Source organism: Gasterosteus aculeatus, chromosome 9, assembly GCF_964276395.1.
Source record: "Gasterosteus aculeatus chromosome 9, fGasAcu3.hap1.1, whole genome shotgun sequence".
In the NCBI taxonomy this organism is placed as follows: Eukaryota; Metazoa; Chordata; class Actinopteri; order Perciformes; family Gasterosteidae; genus Gasterosteus; species Gasterosteus aculeatus.
In genome coordinates, this window is record NC_135696.1 from 2,336,818 (window position 1) to 2,360,301 (window position 23,484).

The 23,484-nt window shown below is 43.6% G+C and overlaps 1 protein-coding gene and 1 long non-coding RNA gene across 3 annotated transcripts; both read right to left on the reverse strand.

The window, feature by feature from the left end:
* Positions 1 to 142: 142 nt before the first annotated feature.
* Positions 143 to 18,373, reverse strand: LOC120824910 (glycine receptor subunit alphaZ1). Of its 2 annotated transcripts, XM_040186070.2 has the most exons (10): positions 18,099 to 18,373; positions 13,918 to 14,048; positions 10,260 to 10,327; positions 7,133 to 7,356; positions 6,702 to 6,784; positions 6,425 to 6,562; positions 5,875 to 6,089; positions 4,412 to 4,561; positions 3,677 to 3,799; positions 2,481 to 3,173 (listed from the first exon to the last, which is right to left on the reverse strand). In XM_040186070.2, exons 1-10 carry the CDS (start codon positions 18,161 to 18,163, stop codon positions 2,856 to 2,858), a joined length of 1,515 nt encoding a protein of 504 aa, XP_040042004.2. In that variant the 5' UTR covers positions 18,164 to 18,373; the 3' UTR covers positions 2,481 to 2,855. The 2 variants fall into 2 exon arrangements, with proteins under 2 accessions (XP_040042005.2, XP_040042004.2); XM_040186071.2 differs by lacking the exon at positions 3,677 to 3,799 and having other exon boundaries at positions 143 to 3,173.
* Positions 18,374 to 20,942: 2,569 nt separating this feature from the next.
* LOC144383193 (uncharacterized) lies at positions 20,943 to 21,423 on the reverse strand. The gene is made up of 2 exons (XR_013450590.1): positions 21,289 to 21,423; positions 20,943 to 21,161 (listed from the first exon to the last, which is right to left on the reverse strand). It is a non-coding gene; the product is annotated as an uncharacterized LOC144383193 (long non-coding RNA).
* Between the last annotated feature and the right edge of the window lie 2,061 nt (positions 21,424 to 23,484).

Genomic DNA, 23,484 nt, shown 5'->3' on the forward strand with positions numbered 1-23,484 from the left:
ATTCTGGATTAATAGGCTCATGCATAATGTGTTTAATGATAGCAATTTATTATTTTACTAATGTGATATACACAAAGAATCAGCATGATCATTAACAATAGTAGTGCAAACAACTAAATCGATTTACCAATGACACAGTGAGTGAGTGATGACCACTTCAAAGTTTAATTTGAAATTATTTTCGGGACTTTAGGTTTACAAATACGTGATTCCTGTAACCCAAGATTCAAAACTCTTAAAAAAGAAATTTTACCCAATGTTCTATAAATATTCTTTTAAACAAATTTATTGATTTGAGACATAAACAAAAAAATACTAATCATCAAATAATACATAAAATGTACATTTAATAAACCACCGGACACAGGAAGAACTTGCTCAGGCCATATTCTGATGAACACTTAACCAGTCAGACATGTATATAAATATCTATATATATATATATAGATATATATATAAATACTCTTGGATAAACCAACATTGCCCCGGTAGCATTTTCAAACGCCTTCCTTCTTTGGGTTCTACAACTCCGGAGTAGTAGTTTTAAAACACATAGTGTGGGTGTTGCCCTTGTGTGGCTCCGAGCCTCCAGATGTGTCCTTTGTGTGAAGGTTGTACCCCGATGCAGGGAGGCCCAATGCTTAGACTTATTGTTATTAAAAAGAAACAGTTCTTTAGTTAAAAGAAATGGCCCCTGCTGACCCCGATGAACTCAGTGCTTCCACTAATCTGCCGCCCGTTGCACCGTCTCGACCTTTCAACAGCTGGATGAGGCCTTGTTTACTTCACTGTTTTACTAAAAGTTGCTTAACTGGCTACAAGGTTATGTGAATCTGCTGTAATCATAAACCCTGAGAAAATTTTCAGTGGAAAAAAAATATATATATATTATTTTTTAGTGTCTCTAAAATGATTGTCAAAAAGTTACATAGATTATTTGTGTATTTTTATGGGAATTGCAAAGAGAAGTGTAATGTCAAGCACCTATTACATAATGTTTATGTTATTATCCTTATTGCCTGCCTACTTGTGCATGAATGGTATTCAGTTAGTTTAGTTTAGTTACTCGTGGAGACCATTGAACTACAGAAGTGTGACTCGTGCCTGAATAATACTAGTTAATAAATCCTATTTAAAAAGAACAGTGACATCAAATATTGCGCTTCAGAAAAGGGCTTCATGCAATTCATCAGCTTCAGGATTCAAACCTTTTTTTTTTTTAGATGTGTTATTTGCAGAAGAAAAATGCTTCATGAAAATACAATACCAAAGTCAGTCACTTTTCTTTAGAATCCGTGTTCCAATCTCTGCATTGACGTCAACTCTGAAGCATTTTAGTGCAAAGGAATTCACTGAGCGAAAGTATCACTTCAAAAGTACCTCAAATAGGTCAATTAGATTCAATTAGATTTAATCATTTACAGTCGCTTCCCATTATGTGCGTCCACAGAACGTCCTGCGCAGCTAGCAGCCCAAGAAATGATCCCATCAGCTGTCGGTGTGTAAACCGAGGGCAGAGCGGCAAAAGGAGAAGATGGACGAGTCTCTGAACGCACACCGTGGTCACATTATGATGCAGTTGGGGGATCCAGTGTGACCCGCGTGCGACACGCCTGCAGATATGTGAGGTGATCCTTGCGTTTGTATTGATGAAACAAAGTCCTGATGAAACAAAGTCCAGAGAGTCCTGCTGTGAAAGCTCGGGGGAATCTTCCTCTGACACGTCCTCGATGAGGGGTCAGAATGGTCAACGCGCCGGCGTTGGTGGCTTCGCTGTCCCATCGTTCCTCTCCTGGCTCGTTGGGTTTGGGTTGGATTGTCGTGTCACGGCATCATGTCGACTAGCTGGTTTTGCCGTGACAAGGTAGAGAGGAGTGACCAGTGAGCCGTCAGCATGTCGTCTCTGGGTTTCTTTTGGACTCTTCTGACTCACAAGCCCACATCGCGCTCCCTGACCAAGGAACTGTGCGGCCTTTAGAATCTACTCCGTGGTTGAATAAATGTGAGGTTTGATTCCATCATTATTTTATAAAATGTATATTTTAGCACTCTACAATGAACTGTTGGTGTTGGTGATTGTTTTAGTGCCACGTTTGACTGTGAAAGAATATATATATACATATATATATATATATATATATATATATATATATACATATATATATATATATATATGTATATATATATATATATATATATCAGCTGGGTCCAGATTTCCACCAAACACCCACTGACCAGTGACTCCCTGAATGATCAGGAATTAGATGTGTGTTATCAAACATATACAAATCAAATCATTATATGTAAAAATACATGCATTAATGTACATATAAATCCTTTTTGAATCATTTACTTTACACTTAATTAATAACCTAATTAACTATTGACAACTCCAAAATAATTGCTCCGTAGTTGAAATAGGGAATTGTTGTATATAAAATAGGAAAATGAAATAATAAATAAAACATGTAGATGTTGTTGTGTATTAATATAGTGAACAATGTTTTATTCATTTTAAATTAAATATTGACGTGCACTTATTATTAAGTGTTTCACATGAATTCCACGACTTCTCATTTGTAGCTTTCCTCATCCCACTGATGACGGTATTTAAACATATTTTGAGCCAATCGGTCAGCATCTTTATGAATAGTCTCGTCATTCCACCGCTGCACAGGCTGCACTCCGAAATTGGCTTTACGTTTCCTGTGTTTCCTTCATTATTGGTGAGAGCGGATGAGCTGACGAGCTTTATGTCTACAGAATCCTGGCCCGGGATGCGGGGGAAGGGAAATGAAAGTGTCCTGGTATGAATAGTGGCACGGAGATGTATAAATAACGTCTTCCCTCTTTCTCTACCGCATGTGGACATCTTCCCGCCGCAGTATCTTATAAAGAACCCAGTAGAATATATTGAAGAACAGAAAGGCCAGAGGGAAGCCGGCCCTCGACACCGTGTCGATCTTTTTGGCCCTGTCGATGAACAGCTTCCTCATCTCTTCGACGCTTTTAGCTCCTCCCCCTGCGGCTTTCTGGCCGGGGTTTGCGGCGGCCCCCGGCGCGTTGGGTCCGGTTACGGTACTGTTGGCGAGGCCCTTCGCCTCCTTGCTGCTCCTCGGAGTGGAGGTCACAGCAGCGGTGGAGGTCCGCCGGTTGTCGTCCACTTCCCCTTCCTGGGGGAGAGATGGCGAAGGAGAGGGAGCGCTCTCGCGTCACATTATCGCGCACATTTCTGATTTCACCGACTACGCGTGCCGCTGCCGCCTTTGAGCCAGGCACTGAATAAGGGTTGGACTGATTGCCTGCGTTGTATATATAATATACTTTTGGATTAGTTAGTGATGAAAAGACTAATCTCACAAATTATGAAAGAAAATGTCAAGTTTCAATTTGCTTTGCTTCTGCAAATGCAGATGATTTGATACAGAAATGAGTTGCCATTAGTCATTTTTTCCGTGGTTTGCTTTAAATGTTAAAGGCTTTCTTAGAGACACTGTCCTGAAGATGTAACCTTTCTCAGAGTAAGTAAATCATGGCAGTTTTGGGACATAAACGCCTGTAATCCTCAGCAGCAGACTGACGTGGATGCGGTTGGAACGTGCAGGTGAAACACAAATACACATGCAAACATGCACAGACAGCCACACAGACCCACACGCGTGCACTGTGCCATTACCCTGCTGGTGAAGACGTTGGTCATAGATCCATAAAGAGGGCCTGCTGGTTGGAGGCCGTTGTGAACACTGACGCGACGGAGGGAATAAGCTAGCTCCTCTGGGTCAACAGCGCCTCCACTGATCTACACGTCGACAGCATGCACACCAGCGAGACACCATCAGAAACCAGACGCACCACAGCTTCAAACTGCCAATCAGTAAAAGTTAAAAGCTGCCAAAAACATTTAGTCAGTGTCATTCTATTGTTGCTTCTTACCTCAAACACACGTTTTCTTTTTAGTTTTTCTTCATCAAATGACCAAACCGTTTCCCAGGTGTGTTTTTTGTGATTTTCCTACTCGTCTACTAACAATCCATGTGATAAAAGAGCATCAGACTTTTGGGGGGGGGGGTTATAGTCCTATAACCATTTCTGATTTCTAACTATTTCTAACACTATTTGTGTAGATGAGCTGAATAAATGTACCACAGAAATTCTAGTCATGCTCGACAATAGACAACACTCTGTTTGGACGGTGTTCTGACTGCGAGATAAGACACCCGTGAACCACCCGGATGAGGCATCAGCTCTCGTATCATGCACTCGGGGAGATGTTCGGGGACTCAAACATGCACAGTCAGATGCGCCGAGCCCCTCCTTCCTCTTTTGCATCTAATGCCATTACTCCGAAAGCATGCCGGCGTTTGGTTGTATCTGTGCGACCTGCATGGGAGCGCGTGGAAGATTCCCGTACCTTGCTCTTGCTCTTGGGAGGCCGTCTGAAGCGCAGCAGGTCTTTGTGTTGCCTCGACACAAAGTTGACGGCGGCGTACTCCAAGAGCGCAGAGAAGACGAAAAGAAGACACACCGCCATCCAGATGTCTATGGCCTTGACGTAGGAGACCTTTGAACGCACACACACACACACAAAAGGGGAGTTGTCCATCGGCGGACGGTCACTTCCCAAAAAGTGTTTGTTTTCACCACTAGTAAACCTCGAGGCCGACTTTAGGACGCAGCAGTCCACCACGTTGGGAAACTTAACTGATGTTTTATTTTACCATTTCTGCTTTAGGTATATACATTTTTTTTTTTTTTTTTTATGGGAAAGTTAATAATTCAAATAAACCTTCTGATTTTATCATTACTGACATTGCTTTGGGGCCGTAGCTGCTGCCCTTTGCACACAAACTCCAACTCCACACACACACACAGGGTTGTGTATTAATGACTTTTGTCGGTAAAACACAATGCTTGCGGTGTCAAAATGGTGCAACATTTCTTTATGATATAATGACTTATTCAAACATGTGCTACAAACTTGAGTGCAAATTTCTGTTCAGTAGTGGAAACATGAGAAACCTCCTAACCTCAAACCACCACCCCTACACACACACACACACACACACACACACAACGTATGTGTGATGGAGATGGGGAGCTAAAAAGGGTTTTGCAAATATCAGGAATCAGCTGTCAGTATGTTAGACATACAAGGATTTTGACATGGCGGTTGGTGGCTAACAGAGGACAGTGAGACAGTGAGACAATGGACGACAGTGCACGGGGGAACAGGCTGTATTGTGAGTGTGAAGGGGAGTCAGTCAGCAGGGGGGCCGGGCCCTTCTGTGGGAAATAGGGAAGGCAGTTTAAAGAGCCATCATTTCAAAAAAGGACAGAAAAAGAACAGTGAGTGAGGACTGCAACGAATAAATCAAACAACTCAAAAGGATTAATGCACGTAACCTACTCTCTTCCATATGCACATCGTTTTCTGTCCCAACTCATAACTCTTCTTCATGTACCCATATGTGTGTTATCAAAGGCATGTGGACGGGATGAACTGATACATTTGAAATTGTCCCTCGAACCTGTAGGTAGCGTCCAATGCCAAATCGAATCCATCCCGTCTCACTCTGTGATAGAGGTACAACAACCGTCTACGAGAACAACTTGGATCCTTTTATTCCCCAAACTATATGTTCGTAGGGGGAAAACTAGAACATACTGGTACACAGATTCAGCTGACGACACAATCCACACACAGACACATAATATATGCAACTGAGACGGCGGTTGTGTGAATTTCTGCTCAATATGTAATTGGCCCATTTAGTCCGGATTTCCCTCAGAAATGAGTTTTGTATCCCGGTGGGCTTTCTGATTAAAGGTGGCGTTTAAAAGATAGGCAAATGAAAAAAATAATTGGAAAAAGACCTTAGGCAGTGAAGTGCGGGAGCCTGAACTCTGTGTGGTCATTGTGAGCACAGTGGTGATGCCCAGGGCCACTCTGGCTGGAGCCGCGTCCATGTTGATCCAGAAGGAGACCCAGGAGAGAATGACGATGAGCAGAGAGGGGATGTACATCTGGATCAGGTAGTAGCCCATTTGACGCTCCAGGTGGAACCGCACTTCGATACAAGTAAATTTACCTGCAACGGAGCAGAGACACGCTTAAAATAATATTTGCATATTTCTAATTACATGTGTTAGTGAAGCGCGGTGATCGGCAACCAAGATGGGGCACAGGTGCTTGTCTGACTTCTATACATTTTTACAGAGAAAATATTTGTTTGCTGCTATAGCAATTCTCCAAATGTCATATATTTATCGTTTAATGAAAAGATGATATCAATCTGGAGTAATATTGTCAGCCATGTTCATGTTAATAACTGCCATTGTCCTGTTTGTCCCATTGAATTATTCGCTCGCACTTGATTCCGGCTGCACACGATTGATACCTTTTCGCTTGCGGTGTGCGCTTCACCTGTGTTGTAGTGCTTGGTGCAGTATCTGAGATCTGACTCGTCTTTGAGGAGAAACTGTGGCAACGTGAGGCCTTCGGCCACTTGGACGGATCCATTCTCCTGCCACTCGAAGATCAGGTCATTCATGGTGTAGCCAACTGAAAGAAGTGAACCACAGCATCGTTTGATTATCACAATATAACAAGAGATTGTGCAAGATGAAGGTCAGGTAGAAGGTACGCAGTTTACTTACTGTGAAGTAAGGAAGTAGGAAATGTATGACTGAACTGTACTTACAGCTCTCCAACTGCATGATACATGTCTGAACATCCATGGGGAAGTTCTTAAGATCCATGGGACATGAGAGCGTTAATGTTAATCTGAGAGCACAGAGAGCAGAGACATCAGGTGAGTCACATGGAGCGACATGGTGAGGTGTCATACAAATATACTGCATCAAAGCACTTTCTGCTATACGCAGATATCTGAACGAGCTCTCCACAATATACAAGAAACAACCACTTTTGTGCCGTTTTGTCTTTTCCTTTCTAACACTGTGATTGCAACTTTACTTTTTACAGGGAAATAAATAAATGTAATGTTAGGCAGTTATAAAATCCACGTCATCCTGGATTGAATTATCCAAAGTGAATGACGTCAGGAGTAGGCAATCTGATTATCCAAAAATAATGTCACCAGATATATCAAATGGCCTCCCTCCCCCTCACCTTATCGAGTACAAAACATTCCCATTCTTAAATATCCTGAGCAGCTTGTTATCGGTAGTGACTTCGTGGAAGTGGGCCCCTTTCTCGTTGGCAAAGAAGAGGTCTGGCTTCCAGATGGAGTCCAACATAGAGGGGTCCAGGTCCAGAGAATCATCTGGGTATTCAGCGTAGGCGAGTCGGGGGTCGTTCCACTGCTGCCGGAGGAAGATGTTCACGCGGTAGTCCTGCAGACGCAAAGATGGCATGAGAGCTACACCAACAATCGTTATAAGCGTTATTAAATATAAGTTCATGGTGACGGGACATTTATTCCTCAAAAAATTGATCTGTAGAAATGAAGAAAGACCTAAACTGACATATTTCACAGATTCATCAACTGGTCTTCGTGGGAATACCAACAATAAATAAGAAGTGACATTACCGTACTGTGTGGGGGAAACGTTTAAGCCAATAGCGTTCAGCACCAAGCAATGCGTTTACAATCTTGGGTTCTCCTGCTGTGTTCGACCCGTCTGCCAGTAAACTGCATAACATGCAACATATAACTATGGTTGAATGCACTTATTGTAAGTCGCTTCGGATAAAATGTCATGTAATGTAACCACGTTATCTAATATATGTTGTGATAAATAAACAACTAAACAATACGAGAGAAGAGTATAGACTATTTTGGAGGCAGTCGATGGATTTTCAGCTAATTTATTCATGTAAAAGGAGAGTGACAGCACTTTTAGTTGGGTGGTAAGAAAGAGGTAAAGAAGTTCACAGTCTGTTCCATTGCCCTCAAACTCACAGTATAAATAAATCAATAATGCAACTGCACACGGACCAACGCGATAAGACTGAAAACGGCTCAAATTTAAACAGTTTACTATTATGTGTCGATAGAATGTCTCTGCGTGCAGAACCCGGCCGATGGAGAAAGGATCAGGAGGGATGGAGAGATTCAGTGAACAAATGAAAAACAAGTAGTTCATGTGTTTAACATGGAAAGTGCGTAAAAAATAAGCCCACGTGGCTTTGAGCCCTGTGTGTGAGTGCGTGTGCGTTTGATTCGTGTGTGTGTGCTACATGTGACGTTGGGGAGGATTTCCTCCTGTCGCTTTCTCTCGTCTCTTTCGATGACGTATTGTTAAAATAACCAAGGCGCACACTTGTCACAAAACAATAACCAATACATACTACTAATCAATCTGAGCACTATTGCTATCACAGCTTATTCAATTGTTTGAAACAATTGAATAAGTTGTGAGAGGCAGGAAGCGAATAAGAAAAGGTGAACGCAGGGATCAGACCGCGGCTCCGTCTCTGCTCACAAGCGTTTCATTGAGGTCATTCTGAGAATCAACTGAAGATTTGGGATTATTGGCCGTTTAATGAAAATATATGGTGGGAAAGATCTGCAGCAACAGTTATTTTGAGTTGAGAAGCTCCATTAATCGGCATGACGGCAAGTTAATACCCGCCGGGGTCGCCGACCTGCCGTGAGCCGCCCGGAGACCCGCGTCATCGACGAGAGGCTTTTATCCCCCTGCTGAGGGACGGTGTGGGTAACACACGTGTCCAATGCAAAATAGATGGTGGCCGCTTGTTATCGGCCGTTCAGAGTTCCCACTCACTCAACAACTGGCTACCGAAGAGACGGGACAGATACGAAACATGAGCGGGGCTTAAAATGAGTTTACACCGACTACAACTTATACGCTCCACATGTTGTACGACTTTTGGATCTATTCTGCTCCCTGTTGGAATTGTTTGCCTCCCGACCTTCTGCCCCGTGACCCGTGTTTCCTCTGCTGCTCTGTCTCTGTTCGACCCAGAACCGTTACACAAGTGTGTGCTGAGAGCTTGTTACTGCAAGATCACATTTGATCCTGTATACATCACAGCTTGGTCTGGTATTTAAACAACTCACAGTTGTTCAATGTACTAATTGCCAATTGTCACGTCGCTACAACCTATTGTAAATGTGTTATTTATGTGCGTAGGGATATTTGATGGCGCTCTCTTGTGATGGTAGATGAGACAACAGATGGTGAGAAGAGAGAAAGGTCTTAATCCTTATGTGACATATGGTGTGTACATGCAGATCTATGTACTCCAAGCTCCCAGACTAGTGCCGTACACACATGTCTGATATGACTGTACGCTAGGACAATATAACATGTGTGTTATATATATATGGTATATATATATATATATATATATATATATATATATATATATACTTTTTGAACATATATTTATATTGTATAGTTGTTAAATACTTTTAATTTGCTTGTATCTTTTTCTTGTTTTTATTCTTGTACACATTCCCCTTTGTTCATTTCTTTTATATATTCCTTGTAATTGTATGTACTGTGTGTTTGTAATCTAATCTATGTATGCATAAGCATCCTTTGCGAATAAAGCTGATTCTGATATCATGACAGAAGGTCCTTCTGTTTGTCTGTAAATACCAACATTTGGACAGTTTGTGTTTGGCAGACCAACACACACACATACAAATGTCATATCCGTTAGAACCACTCCTCCCAGTGGTGCGGAGAGCACTTAGACCATGTCGCTTCAATCATCCATCCACTTCTCCATCCAGCCGTCTTTAGAGAAGGCTTCACTGATCACAACCACTTCTGCTCCGCTGGCTAATTACGCAAGACAGAAAGTGAAGTGGTGTTGGAGTCTAGTGAGGCGTCACTGATATGTTTGTTCCTTTCCGACTAGGGGTGTAACGATTCATCCACTGAATCGATTAATCGATTTATGTTCCCGCGATCCAACTGAATCGATCTGTGCTACACAAATCGGCATTCCGGACGACATACATCGATTACAAATCGATTGAAATGGTACATAATCCATTGTATCGATACTTACGGTTGGAACGGCGTGGATGTGTGTTTGTTTGTTAGATTTTTAGCACTTTAGACACGTTAGACGTTACTCAATTCAGTCTGCCTGTCTGTGACGTCATCAGTACACAGCGGCAGCCGCGCGAAACAACAACAAAACACAGCGTGGGGGAGACGACTGTGAGCAAGACATTTACAAACCAACTTATCAATCCAGCGTGTGGAAACATTTTGGCTTTTGCAAACACTGAGCCAGTAAACACATATTTACTTACCATGGTGGTTTCAGCAATGGACCCAAAGCTGTTGATGAAAATGTTACAGGAAACATTGACTGGAGGACCTGCAGAGTGACAGATAGAAACAATGAAGACAGTAAATGGAGATAATTACTCTAATTGGTCAGGCAAAATCCTATCTTCTGGCACTTATAGTACCATACTACCCTACTAGAGGGCTCCGTAAATGCAAGGTTACTGCTAAAAAGTACGATGAGAACCAGGGCCTTCAGTTATCAAGCTCCTCTTTTGTTCAACCAGCTTCCACTTGCAGTCCGGGGGGCAGACACGGTCACTTTCCCCTTTGCTTATATTTAGGGCTGGCTCAGGTTACTAGTGAGGGCTGGCTCAGGTTACTAGTGAGGGCTGGCTCAGGTTACTAGTGAGGGCTGGCTCAGGTTACTAGTGAGGGCTGGCTCAGGTTAATAGTGAGGGCTGGCTCAGGTTAACAGTTAGGGCTGGCTCAAGTTAATAGTGAGGGCTGGCTCAGGTTACTAGTAAGGGCTGGCTCAGGTTACTAGTGAAGGCTGACTCAGGTTAATAGTGAGGGCTGGCTCAGGTTACTAGTGAGGGCTGGCTCTGGTTACTAGCGAAGGCTGGCTCAGGTTACTAGTGAGGGCTGGCTCAGGTTAATAGTGAGGGCTGGCTCAGGTTACTAGTGAGGGCTGGCTCAGGTTAATAGTGAGGGCTGGCTCAGGTTACTAGTGAGGGCTGGCTCAGGTTAATAGTGAGGGCTGGCTCAGGTTACTAGTGAGGGCTGGCTCAGGTTAATAGTGAGGGCTGGCTCAGGTTACTAGTGAGGGCTGGTGTCAGGTTAATAGTGAGGGCTGGCTCAGGTTACTAGTGAGGGCTGGCTCTGGTTAATAGTGAGGGCTGGCTCAGGTTACTAGTGAGGGCTGGCTCAGGTTAATAGTGAGGGCTGGCTCAGGTTAATAGTGAGGGCTGGCTCAGGTTACTAGTGAGGGCTGGTGTCAGGTTAATAGTGAGGGCTGGCTCAGGTTACTAGTGAGGGCTGGCTCTGGTTAATAGTGAGGGCTGGCTCAGGTTAATAGTGAGGGCTGGCTCAGGTTAACAGTTAGGGCTGGCTCAGGTTAATAGTGAGGGCTGGCTCAGGTTACTAGTAAGGGCTGGCTCAGGTTACTAGTGAGGGCTGGCCCAGGTTACTAGTGAGGGCTGGCTCAGGTTACTAGTGAGGGCTGGCTCAGGTTAATAGTGAGGGCTGGCTCAGGTTAACAGTTAGGGCTGGCTCAGGTTACTAGTGAGGGCTGGCTCTGGTTAATAGTGAGGGCTGGCTCAGGTTACTAGTGAGGGCTGGCCCAGGTTACTAGTGAGGGCTGGCTCAGGTTAATAGTGAGGGCTGGCTCTGGTTAATAGCTTCTTCCTGCTGAGTGTGTGCTTCACAGGCTTCTCCTCACAGGGTTTGCATGGACGGTGGTCCATCTTACTGCCACGGCCCTGCTCACACCCCCTGCTATTACCATTTTAAGTAGTTGCATTTCTATTGCCGATACCAATATTGTTTTTTATCATTGATATTTGACTATATCCACTAATGATTTTATTATTATTAGTTCTAATAATTTCAGGATTTTTCCGCTTTTTACTTTTTAACTGTTACGTTGGTAATTCTGCACACATGACCTCTTTCACAGCCCTGTCCCTCCTGATAGAGGAGGATCCCTCTGTTGCTCCCTCAGGACTCTCAAGATGTCTCATGTGTACCGATTAAAAATACACCATTTCAAGCTCTCACAGCCTCTCACACTCAACCCTTGACGATGACGTCAGTCCGTGAGAGTTCACTTGACAGCTCGCTCGACCTTCGCTCCTCTTTCTCATTCTCGCTTGCTCGTTGAGCAAAACTTTGGTTTTACAAACAGCAACCGACAAATGTGACTTTTATTTTTTTAAACCGTTACTCCTGACATCTGGAAAAAAATCTCTCTCTCTCTCTCTCTCTCTCTCGTTCCCTCTCTTTCTCTCTCTCGTCACAGTTTTTGCCTACAGTAAAATGACTCAGCTGTTTAGCATTTTAGGCCATGATTAAGCCACAATATGAGAAAAAGATAGGAACAGCTTATAAAAAAAATAAAATCTTAATCTAAGTATGTTGTTGTGATGAAGAGAAATGTGCTTTGCAGAAGTGAACACCTCGAGTTGTAAAGAATCCAGCTCAGAGGAGGCTGACGGCAGTTTTTTTCTCATGTGGTGACTTTTACATGATGTCTCTACTCAATTCTCCCACACTCCTCCGCTCTCTTCACTGGCTACCGGTGGCCGCCCGCATCCAGTTCAAAACATTGGTGCTCACGTACCATGCTGTGAATGGATCGGGTCCAGCTTACATCCAGGACACGGTCAAACCCGACATCCCGACCCGCACTCTCCGCTCTGCATCTAATAAACTGCTCGTTCCTCCCTCACTGAGAGCAAAACACTCAACTAGATCACCACTCTTTGCTGTCCTGCTCCTAAATGGTGGAACGAGCTCTCTGAAGACACCAGGACCGCAGAGAGCCTTCACATCTTCAGACTAAAGACACACCTCTTCAGACTTGACCTCCACTAAAAGACTAACAAACTGTAGCTCTTAAATTGTACTTCACTCATCTATAGCAAATTGTAAATTGGCTTATTTGAGGAAAATGCACTTTCTTGTTTCTTGTTCTTCTGAGTTTGTACCCTATGGTTGAATGTACCTATTGTAAGTCGCTTTGGATAAAAGCTGTCACGGTGTGGTTCACTTCCTGTTGTATTTTGTAGTTTTCTGCCACTCGTGTCCCCGGGTAACTTCACTTCCTGCCTTGTCCCGTCATCCCCTGTGATCGTCTAATAGTTTCCACCTGTGTCCAATCACCTGCACCTCCCTTGTGTATTTAAGCCGTGTGTCTCTTGTGTCACTTGTCGCGGCATTGTCTATCGTCGTGGATGTTCATAGTTTCATGCCTGCTGTTTTCCCCCCCTGGTTCCTGTGTGATTTTGCCCCTTGGCCTTTGATTTTGCCTTTTTGACAATTAAAGTCTTTTGTTTTCTGAGAAGTCTGCGTCTGAGTCCTGCCTCCCCCACGCATCCTTGACAAAAAGCGTCAGCTAAATGACACGTAATGTCATGTATACGACTTACCAACCTTAATAGCCATGAGCAAAACAGCAGAGGTTTAGAGGTTTTCATTCATCTTTGGGAAAGTTGTTTGCACAGATTTCTATCCTAGATATCGGTAGGAAACGTGTCTCTACTGCAAAATCAAAAATATCAGACTAACTGAGATAAGACCAAATTTCAGCACATTTCTCTAATGAGGTGTGAAGGAAATGGTACTTGTTTGTTTCGTCTCTGTATACCCTTATGCACCGTGACAACATTAACTCTGGTATTATATTATTATTATTATATAAGTCTGAGTCTGCAAACTAAAGAATATTTAACTACAAACCTTTTCCCTTTTTCTTTTCAAGGCATTTCACCTCCTTGTCCGTCACTAAGCAATTTACTTGGCACATGTGATTGATACCGATATACTTTATATTTTCACAGGCTCTTATATTAATGAAACAATCACACCTTCACTAACGTTTTATGTTGAGATTCGCAGGCATCCTTTACCCGCTGACCCTGTTATATGAAAACCAGCAGACGGACATAGGCAGCCAGGTACCTTTGAAGTTCGGTCTGATCCTGGCGTCGTATCCCGACGTCCTGCCCATCAGTTTGTCCAGAAAGTCCGAGGGAGACATCGGCGCTTGACGCGTCCTGCCAACATGGTCCGCCTCCTTGCACTGTCCCACCCTGTGATGGAGACAAAACGCAGATAATGCACAGGGCACAGAGCCACATGCATATATGGTAAATTATTGTCATGTGTTTATCTTGTAAAATCCATTTTTGATGAGAAAAGCTTAATGAATCATTTCTTAAGCATCAAATAACCATTGTGGATTACAATGGTAAAAGGATAACATTTAGAACTGTGGTGGGTTTACAATGACTTTGCGACTCACTGTTTCCCCTCCCATTCTAACAAGGGGGTGCCCGTCCCCTGTAAAAGTGTGCAATATATATATATATATTTTTTCAAAGTTCAAATTGTTATAGTTGAATGCGTGAAAGTAGGAACTCTGATTTCCATTTCTGACGACACATTCACTCGAAGCTAAACTACGACAGACATATTTCAATTAATGAAACATTTACATGACAAGACCATTTTGACCAAGAGCGAGCTGTCTTTGCTCTGCCAACTTCTGTGGGAATAAGAAATTAGTCCAAAATGTGTGAGTTCTCTGCTGCTCCTGCTTCCCTTTTTCCTTGTAAAATAAATATTGTATCCTTTTGAAAAGGTAAACAAAGAGAAACACATTCAATTTAATGGAATCCTTCTTTCCCAGACCATAAACAAACAGAGGCATAGTTTGGAGTGTGGGGGGAAGCCGGGAAGGAGCTTCTAAACAATGAGGTAAAGCTTGTGTGTGTTTGTGCGTCTGGAATCAAAACCTCCCAAAATAGCTGTTAACTGCACACACACACACACGCACACACACACACACACACATCCAAGTGTAGTCTCAGGCTCATCAACCTTTACTTTGACATTTGGGAGCAGCTACCGTTGACCGCCGGCAGTGAATAACCTTATACAGCCCTGAGACCAGAGCGAGTGTGTTCACTATCAGCTGTTTCCTCATTTAACCTCCTCTAGACGCACGCTGGCGCTGGCGGCGATATCACACAAGTAGGCCTGCACTCATTACCATGCATTAATATTTGGGAGAAAGGGGGCGTGACAGAGAGCAGAGACGCAGCTGGAGGAGCTGCTTAAAATAAAAAGCCCCTCGACTGGGGCCACTACTGCTCCGGCGATTCCCATCGAATGCAAGGTAAGACAAACTAAGGAGGAGGGGATCATGGGGTATAGCCTGGGGAATGAATGTGTCAGGCAGCATCATCAGCTCGGGGCTGAGTACATCCTTCCGTCCCGCTGCTGGGAGCCGAGTGGCGAGCTGCTTCCTGGTTGACGCATGGGTTCGGCTCCCTGTGCACGCGCGGGCTCATGCTCAACATCATGTACGCCTGCATTTATTATCACTTGTGCTGGGAAACAACGTATTAATTCAATTATGAATTGAATGAGTTGACGACTCAGGTGGGATGTAAGTATCGCAGTTGATGCCGATGTGGCTGAGAACGTGGAACTGCACCTCACGCTTATTCCGCTCACAAATCATCCCCATGCAACTGTCATGAAACATCAATGCGAGGTATTACAATGAATGAATTAGTTATGCTACAGATGACCCCCCCCCCCCCAGAGACACCAGCAAACCAGTTAATATGTCAGCCATCCATTTTGTTTCCGCCTCTCCGTGGAACAGATTCTTTCTTTGCGGAGCGCAGTGACCAGTCGAGCTCACACAACATTGTCAGCCCCCGAGCATCTCCAATCAGCTGCTAAGCTGCTTATGTTGCTGCTGATTTCTCATGCTCTCTCTCTCTCTCTCTCTCTCTGTCCTCCCCCTGCATGTTTCCACCTCTTCTGATTCCTTCCCTTGTTTCCATGCTGTGCCCTCGTCCTCCAAAACCTCCGAGAGCAACTGTTAAGTAGCGCAGAGAGACGCGACATAACATCTGATCAATAATGGATTGGCTTTTGACCTAGAACTGCTGTCTCTCTCCACAAATAAACAGATAGGTGTCTTGAAGATCTCACGATATCAACCACAGCGGAAACAATTGTTTAAAGCACAGTGCACGTTGGAAGGCGAAGCAACGCCACTTAATGCCACAGTGTTGTGATCATACATTTTTAAGGAAGTAAGCCTCTAAATATATCACAGTGTAAACCCACATCCATTTGTTGAAGACACTCAAACAGCCCATTGCATTCTTAAATGAGGACCAGAGCGACAGCGGCTGTGTTGCTGTGGGTCTTTCCGCCTGCGCCGGCACATTAGCGATGATGAGTGCGTTGTCCAGAGACAGATGTGTCATGCTTAGTTCTTTGTTTTACGGGTGATTGTGTGCGCGCGCAGGCTCGGCTTCATCCGAAGGAAATCTTTCTGTCGATGGCTGATCGGTTTTGGGACCAAATGTCCGTCCGATCTCTTCACACCTGAACTGGCGACGTGGCCGTGACATTGAGCCGGGCTCACAGCCGGGAGACGCTTATCTGAAGTTATTCTGTGTTATATTATTGTGTTTTGAACGTAGGGTGGCTCAGCACATCTCATTGGAAATGACTCCACCATCAGGAGACCCAGAGGCACACAACCACAATCCGCACACCTCGTAAACACAATTTAAATTTAACAGCAAGACGGCAAGACAGGAAGTAGGCCAATGTGGAACATTTCAAAGCGTTTTGGCCAATTTACATCTCAGACATAAAAACTCTTCCTGCAAATCTCACCAACACCAAATTCAGACCTTTTCTCTGAGCTGCGGAGCAGAATGAAAAAACAAGCTGAAAGTTTTGGTCTTGAACAAGGAAAAATACAACAATGTATACCAAATAAAAAGTGAATGAAAAGTATTTTGGATTGAATCTGCAACTGGAAAATATTTGTGTACAGCAAATATTAAAAAAAATAGTCTGAATGAAAAAAACACACGAACTGAGTCGAAACTATATTCAACCCCAAAATACTTTTCGCCCACTTATTCTATGCAGCATTATTGTATATTTTTCCCGAGTTAGATATTTGAGTATCTCTTTCATCAAAAATGAGTTCATTGAATGATTAAGACTTTTCTTTAATTCTTAAACACATCCACTGTCTCACTTCTTTCTTTGCCTGTCAGCCGCCTGCTGAATAGATCAATAAATTAAACTTGATCACTTAGCTGATTGTTTAGCTTCTAATGTATTTAAAGATCTGGGAATTTTTTATATAGCTGTGCAAGAAGGACTTGTTTATATACACAAAACATAAAAGAAAACGATAAGAGAATCTTTAGGGAACGTAACTAATAAGCAGAATCAACAACTAACATACAATCCCAACGATACCCAGCCCTAATGCCAGCTGCTATTACACAACAAAACAACAACAAAAAACATCTGCATCAGTCTTTTTTGCTCATTGTTCTTTTAGGTTATATGTGCTCATTGATGAAAAGTGATCCAATACACCTCTAACAAATGAATGAATGAATAAAAGAATGTGCAGCAGCGGGTTAGTTGTGTAGGTAAGAATATAAAACCTTTATGATGAAAGTCATGTGATTCCATATTGAGCATTACCACATCTGGAACAGGAAAAAACGGAAACATGCAGTCTAAAAGAGCATCATTTGGGGAATTTTGTACTTTTTACATACAGATTATTAAAATGAAAAACATAAATGAGCTAATAATCTATGAGGTGCAGTAGATTGCGTTCTCGCTAAATCACATAGTTTGAATGAGCTTCACTCTCGTAACGTCTTTTTACTCTTGCACTGTAATTACAAACCCATCGGTTTATATGAATGGCGGCAACAAGGACAGAAAGTCAGCGCGCGGTGAACTAGTCGGGGTCTGTTTCAAGACACCAGCCATGACCCTGATCGTTGAACGATACGGAGCAACTGCGTTCGGAGGGTGGAAGTCGATTTAAATATATTTTATTCTTTTAAAAGTAAACTAACATAAATCTTTGAGGCCCGTTTGACCCGATGAACGTTTACAAGGAGTTACAGTAAGTTAATATTCAAAAATAAATAAAGATAAATAAAGAAATCAATGTTTGTTGTAAAGAAACGTAAGATTTGGTCCAGCGTTCTTGCCATAGACCATATGAGAGGGGGGAGGGGGGGGGGGGGGGGGGGGGTCGGGGGTCCTGGCCTCGCGCGCCCACTTACCCGTAGAACAGCATGAGCGTCCAGGCGAGGAGAGTGCGCGTGGCGGACGCCCCCTTGCTGCCCATCTCTCTCCGGGGGGCTCCGGGACCTCGTCAAGCTCTGCGCGCCTCAAACATGCCGCGGCGACCGGGACCCCAAAGAACTCATCCCCCAAAAGTACAGCGACAAACAACAGAGGGCGGCGAGACGGACAGAGCAGCGAGAAGCGGAGGACAGCTGTTCGGACTCCATCTGTGAGCTCGGGCCGCGCGCTCGTTCAGCGCGCGCGTGGAGCGACGACCCGCCCCGCGCGCCGGGTCGGTGAGACCGGCAGCGCTTCTCAGCCAATCAGCAGCGTCCTTGCTAATTCTTCCACTCGAGTCGCGTCTGGAATTAGAAGCCCAGCGAGCTGGATGTGATTTAACACCCACCCATGCATTATTACGCGCGCGCGCGCGTGTGCGTGTGTGTGTGTGTGTGTGCGTGTGTGCGTGTGTGTCCCTGTAGCTCAGCATCCTGTCAACCTTTCACATTTTCTTTGCCTTCTTCTCCGTTTCTTCCTCCATCTGTCTCACACTTTCTATGTTGTTGTGCTCTGGAAGGCAGGATTTGCACAGTCGGATGCGTTTGTGATTCCTGGATGTCGATGACAGTCATATGTGGCTGAAGAAGCCGTGCAAAGAGATGATCCAAGTACAGATTTACATCAGGGATGGATGAAGACAGGATGAGCCCTCATGTTACTGTTCCCTTCTTGTTTTGAGATGTTTCAGTACCTTTGCTGAACCTTATTGCACTTTAGTCTGAAGACACGAGTCCAGACTGTGGTGATGTCGTTGGTCTGCCATCCACATTGTGGTTGTGGCTTCTTTCCACCACTGACATATTTATATGAGGAACAGTGTAATATTGGTTGTGATTTTTACCACATGGGAGAATTTATAATAAAAGATTTGAAGCTCATATTTTGGATGTAAAGAACTGGAGCAGAGCCAGCGTTGGAAATACACGAGGGCAAAGGGCAAAATGATGTAATAAATAGTATGTAAATGTCTTACCCTGAGCACAGCAATAACCACTGTTTTACGTATACGCTGAACAAAACCATGTGATATTTACAGAACTTTGTGTGTATTTATGTGCATAAATCCGTAGCAAGAATTTACAATTTTATATAATTTGTTTTTGTGATTTCTCCAACATTGCTGCTGATTTAGTTGTTGGCTCAATTAGCAGAACCTTTGAGAGATTGTTAAAGTAATAATGTATCAGTAGGCAAAGACGTGGTTCTGAACTGAATAGTGATGCCGACGTTCCTCCTTTCTAACAACCAGCTCGGCCGACTGGCATCAAAGACAAATAAATGTTTGTGAAAATAACCAAACCTCCTCTCCTGAGGGAAAACAGAGCCACTCTTTCAGGTCAACCTCCTCTGCTTGTAGAAGAAGGTTTCTATCAGGTTTGTACATAAGAAACCACTTTTGATCTCCGTAGCTCATATTCCCATTCATGACCACTGTGTGTGTGGGACGGGGGGGCGTTTTACGTCACTCGCATGGTTAAAATATATTCCGGCTTCAAATTAAGGTTTGCATTGAGTTGCAGGGTATATTGGACACTCTCTGCTCTGCTGCCTTACAGTTCCATCAACAATCCACCTCTTTTCCCACTTCGATCAAGCCGGGAATTTGGCTGTTTAAGATGACGACAGTCGGTGACCCCCCCCTCGGTGACGTCACAGAGGTCCATACCGTCAGTGGCTTTGAAGAGGATATAAGAACAGTCTGACACGTGTCCATGACCTTGTTAGGTTCTCTGTAATACTGATTGCTCCACAGGGGGGGGGGGGCTCTGAGCCCCAATTTGTACGATTGTTGATTTCCTCTCAGTACTAAGTGTCATGATTCTTTGTAATCCGGCTGGTGACGGAACATGAGGAGAGCTGTCGCCTGCAGACGCACACAAAGGTTGACGTACACACAGAGAGCGAGGCAGAGGAGTGAGAGGCTGCAGGCAGCTTCCTCTCACTAATGTGCTATGAATTAGGCATCAGGTTCTGGGTATTACAGTCGGATTCTCTGCCTGGATTCAGCGGAGTGCAGGAAGGGCTCAGTGTCAGAAGGAGGATGTTGCGTTATTGCTTGTTTTTAATTCCAGACTTTTTCAGGGGGGGACGGGGACGTGTTTGCTCACATGTCGTGTCCCAACACGCGAGCAAATATGTCCGTGTATGGACGCACGTCGCGCTCACACTAGCTGACAGACTACTGCAAGACCCATTGTCTGTTTAAAGAGAAACTTACTCATAAACTGAGGCCAAGCTGTCCAAATATCTGGATTAAAGCAACATCCCGATAATAAAGTGTATACATTAATCACACTACCAATTGAACTACCTTTACAATGGCAAACAGACCGGTTCTCAAGTACAGTTATGTGGTTCTATACCATGGCTAACTCCATGGACATCTAGAGCGTGCTCTACTCAGACTCTAAAAAATGTCACTGTAAATTAACGGTATTTTACTGTGAGCAAGGACGCCAGGAATTTACCGTTATTTTACGGTATAATACCGTAAATGGTTTTTACACTATGTTGCCGTAAAATTGATTATTGTATGTTACCGTAAACTTGAACGAATTTTACTGTGAATTAACTGCAATTTACTGGCAGTCGACGCTAGTAACTTACTGTTTTATTTACAGTGCCCTACCGTAATTTACAGTATGTTGTCGTATATTGGATCACAGTTTGTTACCATACGATTACTGTTTTTGTGTTATAAATACCAGAATTTTACCATTTACTTATAACCGTATACTTTTGCATTTAATTCCCCACAAATTAAAGAAAGACAACCAAACTCATTTCGGTCATAGTGGTTGGAGTTTATTAGATGCCTTTAAGAAAAAAATGTTCGGCATTTGCAACCAAGAACAAAACATAAAATATGCCGCATGTATACAATAATAAAAAAATGAATCATAAAATCATTAGGAACAAGGTAAACTAACTGCAACAATACGCTATGGAACACTTTCAATTGACCGCAGCAAACGGCTAGCGTCCTTAATCCAGTGCCTCTGTAAAACAAATCAAAATAAATATTTAGAAACACTGTCATTGGTAAAATATTAAAATTACAAAGATGAGGAAGACAACAAGATGTAAGGAAGGAGAATGTTAATCATGAAGGCAAATAACACTTACCAACGTTACTTGGAGAGACGAGGCAATGAGAAACTCCTCCCATGTTGAACTGCTCAGGTGTTCTGGATGAACTGAGATTACGCGTCTGACGTCACGTTCAGGAGCAGTCGGTCACGATTAACACTCAAATGACTTTTAGGCAATGAACACTTTGAATGATACAAATATTTATAATCTTTACATTCCGGCCACTGAAATGACAGCAAAGGTGGCGCATGGGATAGGGAGGGCAGCACAAGGTTGGCGGTTCGAATCCTGGCTGCTCCCTGTGCCAAGTTGAAGTGTCACTGAGCAAGACACCTAACCGCCAATTACTCCACATAAAATTATGTCAAACCATGGGCGTTTTGGATAACAGTGACAGCTGCATGTATAGTAATGTCCTGTAAGTCAAAGTCATCATCGTATCTCATGAGATACTATCTCATTATGATGACTTACAGGACCTGTTTTTCAGTGGCTGACGTGGGCTTCCATACATTAACCTACAACAGATGTAGATGGATTGTGGTTCACTGCACTTGTATGTGTATTTCCACCACTTCATAAAATATATGTAACATGCAGTTGAATTACGGTAGTCTGCTATTATTGTAATTGTTAATTTACAAGTGAGGGATGGATATTTAACTGTATGTTACAGTTATTATGACATACTGTAAGATACCGTTAGAAATGCACCGTAAATTTACAGCAATTTGTTACAGTGCAGCGTAAAGAGAGTGCTGCTTCTATTGGAACTAATTACGTAACAAACATCACTTTGGGACAGATCTCGAGCTCTGGTTCTCCTGAGCCACTCATTAACACCAGTGAGTGGAGCTGATTCTGCCCTGCAGCAGTAGTCCTCCACATCCCGTCTTTGTTGGGCTCAGTAGAACCCCCGGCAGAGGTGACCAGATCCTGGAGGGCCATGCACGGCCTTGAGCACCCCTTCCATCAGCGATCTGGGCACCACCACCTCCCACTGTGTCTCTCCAGTCGCTAGCTCTTTGCAGCCCCTCAGCAGCCCTCCGTCGCGCAGGCGCAGGCCTTGAAAAATTGCACCCACGGCTGACAGTCCGCGGCCAGCTGGTGTGTCCTCTGGTCCCACTGCAGCACATTTCACATCGGGTTTACTGTGATACGCGACCACTCTCTCTCCTTCATGACCAACTTGGAAGCCCTTTGAATGTACAAAACACTGGAGAACTCAAATGTAACGAGGCACTCAAACCACATTGCAGAGCATACCGATACGCCGCTGCCATATTCAAACCCTGTGCCATGTTTAGAATTATTTCAAGCTAAATGAGTGGCAGAGTGTGAATCAGGAACCTTCATTGCCAAAGTATGTTAGACATACAAGGAATTTCACATGGCAGTTGGTGCATAACACTGGACAGTATAGACAATGAGACAATAGACAACATGAGAAAATGATACATTCAATTTACAAATTTACAATTTAAATCTACAGCAGGGGTCTTCAACGTTTTTCAGGCCAAAGTCCCCCAAACCCATGGCGAGATGGAGCAGGGACCCCCTATTCTACAATATGTTGGATTCATGTTAATGTCTATTCAAGGACAATAAATACAATTCTGATTATGATTCTGAAAAATCAATGAAAGTCACACAGGGCTGGTGGGGGGGATACTTAACCAACAACCAAAATCTCTTCATCATCACCATCCACCGTGCTTCTACCATCATACCAGTTTCAGCAAAACCGGACAATTGATCAAATCAAAGGATTTCCTGACGCCCCCAAATCTCAGCTGTTCCAAAGTTCACCGCCCTTACCAGCGAGGGCTTTCCCACCTGTGAGTCAGATTGCTCTCTCCATCCTCCGTCAGCGCCGTCCGTCCTCCATCCACTGCCTCTTGGCCAGGAAGCCACCTAACCAGAAAAGCTAATGCTAATGGCTGATGCTGTGAAAGGGATGGTTTCCCTCATCAAATTCAATCCATGAAAAAAAACATTTGTATACCATAGTTTTTTATGTCTAATATGAATTGCTGTTAGCTAATCATCATGTTTCGTTTCTCTTTTAGCTTTGACCTGCACACACAAACACACGGCAGACATCCTCATCGGTGAGTCAATTGACTCTGAGGAGGCATGTACGAACTTATTTAAAACATTGAATGCAATATGTAACTATAGCGGGGGCGGCACGGTGGCGTGGTGGTTAGCACTGTCGCCTCACAGCAA